The following is a 13,444-nucleotide window of genomic DNA, read 5'->3' on the forward strand; positions in this document are numbered from 1 at the left end:
CATGGTTGAAAGGGAATATGCTTATGTTATTACTGTATTCAGACTATGCTTTGCCCATTGTGACATCCAAACATGGCAGGAGTGGGCAATCAAGCTTATTTCTCCCTCCATGAACTAAAGAAACAAACCTAAAACCACATATTTTCCCCCCTCTGGCTTGATTTGGACATCACAAATAATAAACCATTGGTCATGATTGATTAGCTGCTCCTATTCTGCTGGAGGAGGAAATGTCTGGCAGCAGAATAAAAACACCTTTGCTTATCATGACCTCTGAATGCACCTTGTTGCATGCAGAGGAACCTTGGCTCGTCACAACACAGAAGCCAGGCCAATAAATTATTAATTGAACACATACTCATTCCCTATTCAGTTGCAAAGGTAACTGCCCTGTTCCTCTACATACGCCCACACCCAAAATGAATTACTTGATGTCAAAATAGTAATCTTTTAGGGATGACGGGGAAAGAATGGTTTTGTCTTTTCACAATTTTTAATTTGAATTATCATTTGGATATTTTGCATTCTCTTCTATATTACCGTTGTGTTCTATTGTACTGCTTTTACATTATCTAAAATCTGGTAGGTTGGAGGTTAAAGGAGAAGAGTAAGTTGTTAAAAAAGAGTGGTGTACTAAAATGGGACCATACAGGAAGTGGAAACCTGCCACTTCTCCACATATTCCTCTTCCTATAAAGAAGGAAAATTTCTCTCCCACTTTAGATGCGAACAGGAGAGACCCCACAGAACTTCACCTTCACATCTAAGTTTGGCCCTCAATTAAAAAGGCAAAGGAGTGTTATAGGGCACCTTTACTGAAATAATGAAGGAGGTAGAAAGGAATCCATTCACATGATGAGCAAGATAGAAACCAGAATTCAAACTGACTCAGGAAGCTGATAGGGGATAAGATTATTCTTCTAAACTATCACAACTCATATATTCTTCCTAGCTAAATAAGGTCACTATGGCGCAGGACAGAGCATCCAAAAAGGACGGTCTCCCGGCGCCTAGTTTTGTTCTGTGGGAAGCTGCAGCCTCCAGACTGCGGGGCTTCCCCACAGACCAAAAAGAACCCACGAAAGGCAGGTTCTTCTTGCGACGCCATTACAACATCGCAATGCACCAATGGTGCACTCACAACATCGTAATGGTGCCGTGACATGGGGACGCTATGTGTCCGGCACGTCATAATGGCGGCACCCATCTGTACAGGGCGCCGCCATTTGGACGCCCTCGTCACGTGCGAGGGGAGAGGGGTATCTAGAAGCGCCACCCCGAAGCACCCCTCGCACGTGACGAGGTCGTCCTTTTCGGCCCATCAGGACTGGGCCTATATCTCCAATTCAAATTTTACAGAAGTGAATGTTTCTCTAGTAATTTTTCACATACAACACCCAATACAAGAAGAATCTCGTTACATAGAAGACTGTAGATAAACAACTTATTAAAAGCAGTAGTAATGCCACTCAAAACAAATGCCATGTAATTCTTAGATAACTGGAAGACAAATTTTCACATATACGTTACAAAAAAAGAAAAAAAGAAAGAAAGAAAGAAGAAAAAAAGAAGTATTTACTGAAAAAAATGATGTAACTAATCATTGTAAGAACTAATTAACTTTCAGAACTGATGCCCAATTTTGCTTTTCCTCCCTGCTCTTTCTTTCCTATCCCTTGTTTCTTTTTACTCTGTGTCATTTAGGTTACAAGCCTGCAGGGAAGGGATAGTCTTTTTAATGATCCTATATAAGTCACTTTTGGAACTTTTTGGCTAAAGGGCCTTGAATACGTACATACATGCCTTTAACAGTTCAATCCTACACATAATCAAAGGTATGGGACTTAGTGCTAAGACAGTGCTTAGTGAAATACTATTTTCACTGCTTCTGCTACACCAGTAAGGATGCTGTAGCATGGGATGAATAAGGCAATCCTTTTAAATGGGGTTCTAGAAGCCAAATGGGGTAGTTCTATATATTTCTAGAGATTTAGGCAGAGAAGCAAGAAGTTTGACAGCAGAAGGGAGCTTCATTTACAAAACTGAGAAAGTAGTGGGGAAATAAGGAATATCTTGAAATTGGCCCTTGTTTGTAGCAAAATATTTTGAATCCCAGATCAAATGAGGATTAGTAATTTTTCCTTAACTATCATCCAGACAGACATCTTTTAAAAATCAATTTTGTGCTTTAATCTGGGGTTTCTTATTGACAATAAGAATTCTGTTGTAAAAAAATGTTCCATGACTACATGAAAGTTTTTGCATTCAGAATCAAATATAGCAACCCGGTATAGTGTGTAATACCCAAACACTCACAGTCAGAAATCACATGTCAACAAGAGATGGAACAGTATTTTGTATAATTCAAAGCAAGATATCAGCTATCCTTGTTACCAAAAACATAATCAATACAAATGATAGTAACTGTTCTGCATGACAAGTGGATAAAACATAAGGATACAGAACATTATCCTGTCCTCTTCACAGGACAGTGTTGTAATTCTCTGGCTGCTTTAACAGAACATGACTTGGGGGAATTAATGGGAATTAAGGGTTTTGTTTTTTTTTAAAAGGTTACTGGAATTATTTGTTGCCTGAAAAGAGCCAATTTAGAAATGCACTATTTAACTGTAATTTTTGGAAATACCAAATCTATCATATAAGCTCGAAAGCTTCGGAGATATTGAGAAAATTAAAAAAGCAAGAATGATAATTGTTTTTACAACAAAAGCAAAATCTGGTCAATATGCAAAGGACCTTCAAGATCTATTTTTTAAAAACCCTCTTCTCTTTATGATGTGGACATGAAGCAGAATTGCTCACAGCAAATACCAACTAGCATACAGTGAATCACAAGCACTAGGCCAGAAGCATGGGGATTTCTGGCCTTCTAGAGGTTGCTGGACTACCGGTCTTACACACCTGACCACTGGCCATTTAACAGGCTGCGCCTGTGGGAGGCTGTAGTCCAACAACATTTAGAGGATCACAGGTATTCTGATGTCAAGTCTCTGAGGGGCTATTTATTTCAGATCCCCCCTCACTTATTAGGTGGTTTTAATGTCATGTAGCAGATATGTATCTGCTCTTGCAGAAGGGCCAGCATGCCTTTGGCTTTTCTAGCAGTGATATCAAAGCAAGCTTTCATTTATTTTATTTTATTGACCTCTGTCTAATTTGGATCATCAAAGTAATCAGTTACAGTTTAGCAGCATGACTCACTATACTTAACAGCAAGAGACATTAAATGAGGATGAATGAGTTTTGCACTGTTCACTGAAGACCAACACTGGACACAGAAACACAAAAAAGATCTGGGTGGGAGGAGAGCCAGCAACAAGACAACAGTACCACTCTTCTCTTAGCAACTTATAATTGTTGGTGAAGCATACTTTTAAAACACATTGAAAACACTTTTAAATGGAGGCAATAACAGACCTCTATAAAATACCCTGCATAATAAATTAAATTAAGCTGAACCATTAAGCTTTTTTGGCTTTTTAAAAACTCTTTAAGGTTCATGAATGGAATCTAATAATAGTCTGACCTTAGCAGTTTGTTTCATAGTACAGTATCAAGAGGACTCTGGCTTGGTAAAAGCCTATTGCCTGCCTCCTGAAGAAAAAGACCCTGAAGACATGAACACAGTTTGGACTATAGTTTAAACTGTAAAATATCATATAGCAGAAAGAGTTTTTGTGCCCATATCCTATTTTTATAATTTGCAGTTTGCAATTGAACTTTATATTGTTCCAAAGCATCTTGATGTATTCTGTTGATATTAGAACACCCAGAACATCAAAATAAGATAAAATCCTCATGATTAGACTACTACAATGCACTCTTTGTGGGACTACTCTTGAAGATAACTTGAAAACTGCAGTTAGTGCAAAATGCAGCACCTAGACTGCTCACTGGGATTCCATTCAGATGTTACGTAACATCTGTTCTGAAGGAATTGTACTGGCTGTTATTATGTTTCAGTTCTGAATTCAAGGTGCTGGCAATAACATCAGAAGCCTTATATGGCTTGGGACTTCGATACTTGAGGGAGCATCTCTTTCTATATATGCTTGGCTGAGGGGCCCTTCTCTATGTCAAATCAGTAGGGGAAAAACATTGAGAAAAGAGGGGGGGAAAACAATGGATAAGCAAGGAAATGCTTCAAGCAGTTAAGGAAAGAGGAAATGCAAAAGTAAAGAGAGATAGGAACAGAACCAAAATCATGAATGCAACAGTCCAATGACTAGTGTGCATGGATAAAGAAAATAAGAATAATCAATGCAAAGAAAGAAAAGACAAAAACAGAAAAGGAAAAACTGGAGACCTTTCCAGCTCCGCAAACTCAAAGTTCAAACCAAGGGTTGGGATGCGCTATGATAAGAGGAGGAACATAGTACAAGACCAAAATGAAATAAAAAGCCGTTGGATGTAATACATAGAAGAGATATATAAAAGAGATGAAAAAAATGAATGACACATGGAATGTAGAACCATACAAAGATGACCCCAAATTCTAGAAAGCAAGATGGAAGGTGCACTAAGAGAAATTGGAAAGAATAAATAACCAGGAACAGACAATATTCCAACTGAACCATTACAATCCATACAGAAAGAATCAACTCCAATGCTCACTAAAATAAGACAACAAATATGAAAAATATAGCAGTGGCCAACAGACTGAAAATGATCAATATACATCCCCAACCACCTAATTCTGGGACACAGACTACAATCATATATGGAAAGAGAAATCCCAGATGTACAAGCAGGATTCGGGCACTAGGGACTACATTGCAAGATATGCTAGATAATGGAGATCACCAAGAAATTCCAGGGGGAAAAGAATACCATGTGCTTTATTGATTATAGCAAAGCCTTTGACTGTATAGATCACAAAAAAGCTATGGAATGCTCTCAAAGACATGGGAGTGCCACTACATCTGATAATCCTGATGAGAATCTGTATATAGAGGCAACTGTTAGAACAGAATATGGAGAAACAGAATGGTTCTCAACTGGCAAAGGGGTCAGGCAAGGCTGTATTCTGTCACCCTGCTTGTTCAACTTGTATGCAGAAAATATCATATGAAGAGCAGGTTTAGACTCAGAAGGAGGAGGAGCAAAGACAGGTGGAAGGAATATTAACAATCTAAGATATGTGGATGACACCATACTACTTGATGAAAAAATCACAGACATGAAACAACTACTAAGCAAGGTCAAAGAAAGAAATGCTAAGGCAGGATTACTCCTGAACATAAAGAAAACAAAAATAATGACCACAGGGGATCTACATAAATTCAATCTAGGTAATGAAGAAATTGAAACAGTTAAAGATTTCCTGTACCTTGGATCAAACATCGATAAGAATGGAGACTGCAGGAAGAAATACAATAACTAGGAATGTGTAGGACAGCCATGAAAGAACTAGACAGGATCCCAAAGTATAAAGATATACAACTGAGCATTAAAGTTAGAATTGTCCAAGTCACTGTATTCCATATCACCATGTAGCAACGTGAGAGCTGGACAGTTAAGAATGTGGATAAGAAGAGATCAACTCATTTGAGATGTGGTGCTGGAGAAAAGTGCTGAAGATACTGTGGCTGACCAAAAAGACAAAGAAATGGGTCCTTGAATAGATCAAGCCTGAACTCTCCCTTGAAGCCAACTGGCATACTTTGGTCACATTATGAGGAGACATGAATCACTAAAAAAGACAAATACTAGGAAACGTAGTAGAAAGAAAGGAAGACCACATGCCAGATGGAGAGACTCAATTAAGGAGATCACGTACCTGAATTTACAGAACCTAAGAAGAGCAGTGGAGGACAATGGGGCCTTGGAGATGTCTCATACACAGGGTCGCTGTGAGATGGGGTTGACTCAAGGGCAATTAACAACAATAAATATTTTTATAAAAAAATAAATAATAAATAAAAAGAACAAGTTTGATGTACATAGTTTGTAAATAGTGTATTCTCTTTATTGGTGAATTAGTATGTTATGTCATACCCTTCTATTGCTCAGTTGCTGTCACTGCATACTTTTGTAAGAATTCTATATAAAGTTGGCTTGTTCAGATAATATTGTGTCATTAAATAAATTGCTTAGTTCAATGTTCTATCAGACTCCATTCATGAACCATAGAGGTTTTTTTTTTAAAAAAAAAAAATCCTCTTCAACCGTACACAAGCATTTCCACTTTACCTGCAAGAAAAGAAAAAGCCAAAGGGTACATCAGAATCCCAAGTATCAAAGAAATAACGAGCCAGAGTGCTTCAGTTTGTTATTTTTAATCCTCTGTTTTGCTCATTTGAGCACTACCAAATTTATCTGTCCCTACTAGAGTCCCAGGCTGACATCACGTTGGTGACATACACATTCTTATGTCTCTTTTGGGACAGAGAACAGGAGATGATTATTTTGTGACAACTGTAAGCATTGAGGCATCCCCTTCATAGACAGACAGACGAGAAATGGTTTAACTATTGAGAGAAAATCAAGCTTGTAGAATATGAGTTCTTCCCATTGGTTACCATTGGCACACAGCATCCTTATTTCTCTGATACCTGGGATTTGAATGTACCTTTAGGCTTTTTTCTTTTCTTACAGGTAACGTGAGAATTCTTGTTTGTGGTTGAATAGGTTATATAGTATTTCTACACAAAATATTGTAATATAAGTTCATAATACTAAAGAGTTATTTTTATTTTTATTTTGAGAAATAGATTATTTCTGTGTTTCCTATGGAGGCCAAGGCCTGGGAACCTGTCTCACTCTGCAAGTCAGAATAACTGAAGACGACAAGCAAGCAAGAAAGAGAGCTGGTTGAGATAGGGACGTGTTTCCTAGGGTTGTGAAGGGATAATTAATTGTTGGTAGAAAGATATATGACACATTTTGGGGGCTGAGGAAAGCCCAAAGGTGACTCCAAGAAATGAGGGACAGAACTACAATACTGATAGGAACTTTCAAATGTTGGTGTAAAGGCCCCAGATGTATTATGTAGCACCTTTACATCTGTCTCAGTCCCAGGGGAAGTTATCTTAGCAAGTATGAATGAAGTCATCTTAGCAAGATTCAAGTTTATGAATCTATAAATTTTACAATCCATAATTCCCAGAAATTCTGTAAAGTTTAAGAAACTGTAAACTAATTGCTGCTAAACAGTTGCACACATCCAATGGCTAGTCCCAACCAGAGTACACCCACTGAATCAACTGCAGAATTATTAATTCAGCACTTGGGTAAATCTGTTACTTCGGTGAGTTTATTTAATGGAGGCTAGCCACTGTATTTACTGTATATACTCATGTATAAGTCTAGAAATTTTGGTCAAAAAATTGACCCAAAAAAACCTGAGTCGACTTATCCATGGGTCAATGTAAGTACTGCACTTTAACTCTTATTAAAAAAAACAACCATTCCCTGGTGAAAAGCAAAAATGTAATCCGTCTTGGAATCACTTGGAATCACCCCCCCCCCTCTATTTTCTCATCCTTTATTTTAAGCAGAAACTGTTATGGCTTTTGTAAGTTCTTGGGCATTGCTTTCCTTTGCTTCATCCTTTGTTACATGCAACTAGATTTTATCCTTGACTTATCCATGGGTCATATCAAAATCCATAATTTTGACCCCAAAACTTGCCCTCAACTTATACATGAGGTCGACTTATAGTCGAGTATATACAGTAGGCCAGTGACTTACTTTCCAGAACTTTTGTAAAACTACTGGACTCACTTCAACAGACTGGATATTCAAGGCATAGCAAAAGCACAGAAAATAATAGGAAGAAGGAGTTATTTAATAAGAGAAAACATCGTTTTGTTTCAAGGACAAACTCCTCTATAAAAAACACCAAAACTATTATGTCTAAAGTGTCTTCATTCTTCCCAATTTTCTACCATTTGCTTGCTCCCAATTTCCAACTTGAAATAAGCACAGTATAGTACACAATACTGTGCAACTCCAGGGTTCTGGAACTTCATATACTGAAGCAATTAAAAAAAAAAAAAAACCACATGGATTTCCAGAGTCCCCAATTCCCCAAGATTCAACTGAAGATTTGTATTCCAATTATTCCACAGGGGAAGCCATGTTAGATGGTTGCAACAAAAACAGCAAAGAACAGACTCCAGTCTAAGAAGATTTATAAGTGTCTGACATACTAACATATTATTTGTTCTTCATTCTAATATTACAGAGAAGATTTATCCAATTATATAAATTAAAAATACCTGTTTCTTTCAAATTCTTTATCACAACTGAGTCTACCTCTAGTGATTTGGGTCTCAATGGTAACTGCTCACAGTCTAACTTAGATTTTGCTGTTGGTTCAATTTCAGATTTTGGTCGCCAGGAAACAACTTCCCCATTTGTCCTATATTTGTAAAAAGAAAATAATTTATTACTTATTAAATATATAAAGGCATTAAAGCAGAAAAGAAAGTGTATATTTGTTCGCTATATAGGCTTACAGACAAACAAATGTGCCACTTCACATATCATGAACTCAGCTCTTGCTGTGGAGACTCAGGAATATGATTTCATTAGTTCCCATATCTATTGTTCAGTTTCCTCTAATCACAGTTTGCCATGATGCAAACCATTCGCAAATTATGGTTAATGCTACCTGAAGAACAGTCTGCAAACTGACTTCAAGATATGGTTTCAACTCAAAATTTGATGGAAAGATCACAATTATGACATTAATTGGTAAATTACTGAAAGCACAGAAGGGAACCTAATTATGAGAGGAAATATGAATTCCCACAGCATCCATCCAGTCTTTTGTTATCAGGTTTGTAAAGTTCAATTAAAGTTTTATCCTAGTAAAATGTTGTAAGCCAGTGATGCACAATCTTTTTTAACACAGGGGCCACATTTGGATTTATCTGGGAAATGAGGAAACCATACACAAAGCCCTACCTCCCATTTTACTACATTCCTATCCTAAGCAAATTCCACTACAGTGGTACCCCGGGATACGAAAGCACCGCGTTACGAAATTTCCGGGATACGAAAAAATTCCATAGGAAAAAACTGTTCCGGGTTACTTTTTTTTTTTCGGGTTACGAAAAAATTTTTTGGTGCTTTTCGGCGCTTTTGCGCACGAAATCGCGGCTTCCAGCGCTAGCGCCTATGGCTTTTTCGGGTTGCGAAATCTTTCGGGTTACGAAGGGCGCCGCGGAACGGATTAATTTTGTAACCCGGGGTACCACTGTAATGGCTCTATCCCTGTCACTACTAGCAGCTGGTAAACCTAAATCTCACAGAAAAGTGAATAGTATCCTCCCCAAGGTGATGGCCTCCTGTTCCCACCTATAATTGTAGAATAACTATGACCTGGTACAGACGGGCCCTTTGCGGCACGCCCATGACGTGCTAGAGTTGCTTGAGGGTGGGGCGTGCACACGTCCCGCAACCCTAGCACATTGTGGGTGTGCCGCAGCTGCGGCACGCCCACCAGACGCGGTGCATAATGATGACGTTGCAGCTGCACCACTTCCAAACAGGGTGGCACAGTTGCAATGCCATCATGCCATCTCTGGCGCTTTGCTGCATTAATGTCAATGGGGCGCGGGCGCATGGCGCACCCCCCACATGCATGCGCCCCATTCAAGCCTATGGGGCTTGAATATGTGCGAGTTTTAGAACTTGCAGAGGGGTTGGAACAGATCCCCTATGAGTTCCAAGGGCCAACTGTATTTTCATTCGCACATTTATGTGTATTCAGATTTTAACATTTTATAAGGTACTATAACAACAATGTTCAAATTAAAAATTAGGAGCCCTGGTGGCACAGTGGTTAAATGCCTGTACTGCAGCCATTCACTCAAAACCACAAGGTTGCGAGTTCAAGACCAGCAAAAGGGCCCAAGCTCGACTCAGGCATGCATCCTTCCGAGGTCGCTAAAATGAGTACCCAGACTGTTGGGGGCAAATTAGCTTACTTGCTAATTAGCTTACTTGCTGTTCATCGCTATGATCTTTGGAATAGCGGTACTGTATATAAATAAATAAAACAAACAAACAAACAACAAAAACAGTTTTATTTAAGTAAATTCAATATTTAACTCAACACAACAGTTACATTATATACTCAATTATAAATAGACCTCATGTATAGGTCGAGGTCAGGTTTTGGGGCCACAATTATGGATTTTGCCACGACCTGTGGATAGGTTGAGGGTAAAACCTGGAGGCTCCTTCAGTGTGTGTATGTGTGTGTATGGCAAAAAAGAATCTCACTGAGCCTTTTCTTTCAGCTTTCTGTTCAGCCAGACGTGTAAGGGCAGGAGGAGTACTCTTAAACAAACAGCAATATCAATAAATCACCCAGGACTCTTTCTGCTTGGCTCTTTCTTGCTAAACTCCTCTCTGCACAGCATGGGGAAATCTGAAAGAGCTGCTATTACATTTCCATAGTGACCCATAAATAAGTTGACCTGGGATTTTGGGGTCAATTTTTGGGCATTAATTTTAGGCATATAGATGGATATATACAGTAATTCAAACTCAAACATAATTTTACACATTAAAAAGTTGGGAAAATGAGGAGGAGAAAGGATCAGGGATTCCAACTCCTTCGAGCAACACTTGCTTCCCACTCAGGGATCCCACCTCACTGTTTAAGAACCATTGGTTTAACATATAAGAAGTAGGTATACTTACTTTGATACTTGTGGCAGTGAGACTGGTTTATCTGCCAATTTTGGATGCAGAATCCCAGATCTTAAAATGCTATTGGCTTTGTTTGGAGGGACAGGCTTTTTGGGAGGTACTTGAGGAGCTACTGGTTTAGATCCTTTCTGATCCAAAGCAGCTTTTTCATCTGGTAAATAAATTAAGAGAAATATTTGTGAGCACTATTAGATTGTTCCATTTGGCTAAATTTGGAATTAAATTACCTTAATTGCAAGGAACTGCAATGTTATTATATAGTGTTACTTATACAAAATCACTAGATTAAGGCTAAGGTACTTTGGACATTCCATGAGAAAACATGACCCCCAGGAAAAGACAGTAATTCTGGGAAAAGTTAAAGGCACCAGGAAAAGAGAAAGACTGAATTACATAAGGATTTGTTCATTAAAGGCAGCCATAGCCCTTAGGTGGCTGTGCTGGAGCAGAGCAATACAGAGGAAATACAGGAGACCAATATGTATTGTATATAGGTATTAACAAATAATAACACAAGACAATTATATAAACACAAAATGAACACATTAATGGAATCCATTATAAGCAAACAACACAAACTACTGCAGTAACAAAAAGTAGGCAGAGATAAGATATATAATACTAAAACCAAGAAATTGTCATGCTTTTGGATATCTTCTTCATTTGAAGTAAAATTAGAAGAGCTGTAACTTCGTAAACTGTCAAAACAGATATATGTATAAATCTATATGCACTCTTCCACACAAATTTAAGATGCTGAGAGATATTTATTGTTTAGTTATAAACACTCACTAACCACCTTACCTATTTTATAAGCCCTGATCTTATAATCGCAATTAACAAGATGGAATGTTGGACACTTTCTTCACACAAATTATCATTTTATTCAAAACAAGAAACTGTCCAGAAACCTGTTACTTGTAAACTTTCTGTTATGATTATCTTGTTCCTCTTAACTTCTTGTTCCTAAAATTCATCATATTGTTTGATATAATTGATCTGTTATTCCTCATTAATACTTATATACAATATACTGATGTCCGACCTATTACATCCCCTCAGTATACCTAATGCTCTATATCATTATTGTAATGTCATGCCTTATAACATCATTTGTGTATATAATAAAGTTATGCAAACAACTGTAAAGCATATACACCCAACTTTTTCCAGGCAAAGCATTCTCTGAAGATGCCAGCCACAGATGCTGGCGAAACGTCAGGAAGAAAATTTTCTAGAACATGGCCACAATGCCTGAAAAACCCACAAAAAAACCATAAAGCAATTTATCAGAAGCTTTTCTTACAAACATGTTGCTCTGAACACCGGGCCCCATGTGTGTAGCTCTGCTGGCAGCAATTCCAAACAAGGCTCCCTATTCAAATCAGTACAAAAAACCCAAAACACAACAAGAGCAAGTTCTTAAGAAGCAGGCAAGTTTCCCTCTCCAATCTCCCTTCTCAGATTCAGCAGGCTGTGAAAAATTTTTCCTATGGGAACTGAGCACAGGTAAATCTAAATCCAATCCCATATCATAAATTGTAACAAAAATAGTACAAGCAAAACACTGGGATTAGCACATTAACATTATTAAAGAAAGGCACTTCCTAAGTCATCAGTTTGGTCAATTAGAGCCATGAAAGGGAAACAACCCTCATTTTATACTTTCATACTAAAACAACTTTTTTTTTAAAGAGGAAAGTCAGTTTAGACTTCCTTTTACTAACTATTTATACTACAGACTATGTGTAAATATGTACAGCATATGTCTATGTATAAACATTAATACGATTTTATCCTTTATGATGTTTATGTGTATGCATTACCATATATACTCATGTATAAGTCGACCTCATGTATAAGTTGAGGGCAGTTTTTGGATCCAAAATCATGGATTTTGATATGACCTGTGGATAAGTCGAGAGGCAAACACTGAAGGATGATACAAAAGATCTAAAGGCGGGAAAACAAAGCACCACTTCCCTCCCTATATGTCCCTCTCTGGACCTCTCCCAAGCATCAGTCTCGGCATGGAAAAGGGGAAACAAACCTCAGTGTGCGCGCGCACACGCACACACACACACACTTTCCCCCTTACCAGAGGCATCTCCAAGGCTCATGGCTTGCTACTTTTGAATTGAGGGCAGTCACATTGTGTGAGCTGAAGAGTTGATATATTAGATATATATATATACTGAATGATGGCAGGCCACTGAGGAAGACTGTAGTCAAAACGCGTCTGGCCTTGAGTTTTTATTATTACTAAATCATTTTATTTTCTGCATTTGCATACAGTAATTTTCAATGGGGTATTTTTACCCGTTTAGATATTTTACTGGCTTTTTTCCCCAGGGTTCAGTTACTCTGGCCTTGAATTCTGAAATTTGTATTATCATTATATACTCAATTTTTGTATTTGCATACTTTTTAGTGGGGTATTTATACCTTTTTAGAAATGATACTGGCTTTTCTGCTCTAGGGTTTATTTATTCTCTTATTTCTTTATACAATTGCCCTTTTGTAATTAGAAGTGGGATACAAATTATCCTGGCTATCCATATTTTTTGTTAGAACCCTTCGGTTTGTTTTAATTTTGCGAAAAGGAGGACAGACCCCACTGTCTCTTTGCTTGTCAGCCCCAGGAATCCCAAGGCCCATAGCTTGCAAAAAGGAGGACAGACCTTTCTCTCTCTCTGCCTTTCACCCCCAGGACTCCCAAGGATCAGGGCTTGCAAAAATAGAGGACAGACACTTA

General features: G+C 38.0%; 1 protein-coding gene across 2 annotated transcripts in view; it reads right to left on the reverse strand.

The window, feature by feature from the left end:
- The window catches only part of LOC121931577 (CD2 associated protein), a 90,133-nt gene that overhangs the window by 18,730 nt on the left and 57,959 nt on the right, over positions 1-13,444 (reverse strand). For both annotated transcript variants that reach the window (XM_042469497.1, XM_042469487.1), the window contains exons 12-13: positions 10,681-10,840; positions 8,244-8,386 (exon numbers count right to left, since the gene is read on the reverse strand). In XM_042469497.1, coding sequence (XP_042325431.1) covers positions 8,244-8,386; positions 10,681-10,840 — 303 coding nt within the window. The remainder of the gene's footprint in view (positions 1-8,243; positions 8,387-10,680; positions 10,841-13,444) is intronic.

This window comes from Sceloporus undulatus, chromosome 1, assembly GCF_019175285.1.
Source record: "Sceloporus undulatus isolate JIND9_A2432 ecotype Alabama chromosome 1, SceUnd_v1.1, whole genome shotgun sequence".
Taxonomy (NCBI): Eukaryota; Metazoa; Chordata; class Lepidosauria; order Squamata; family Phrynosomatidae; genus Sceloporus; species Sceloporus undulatus.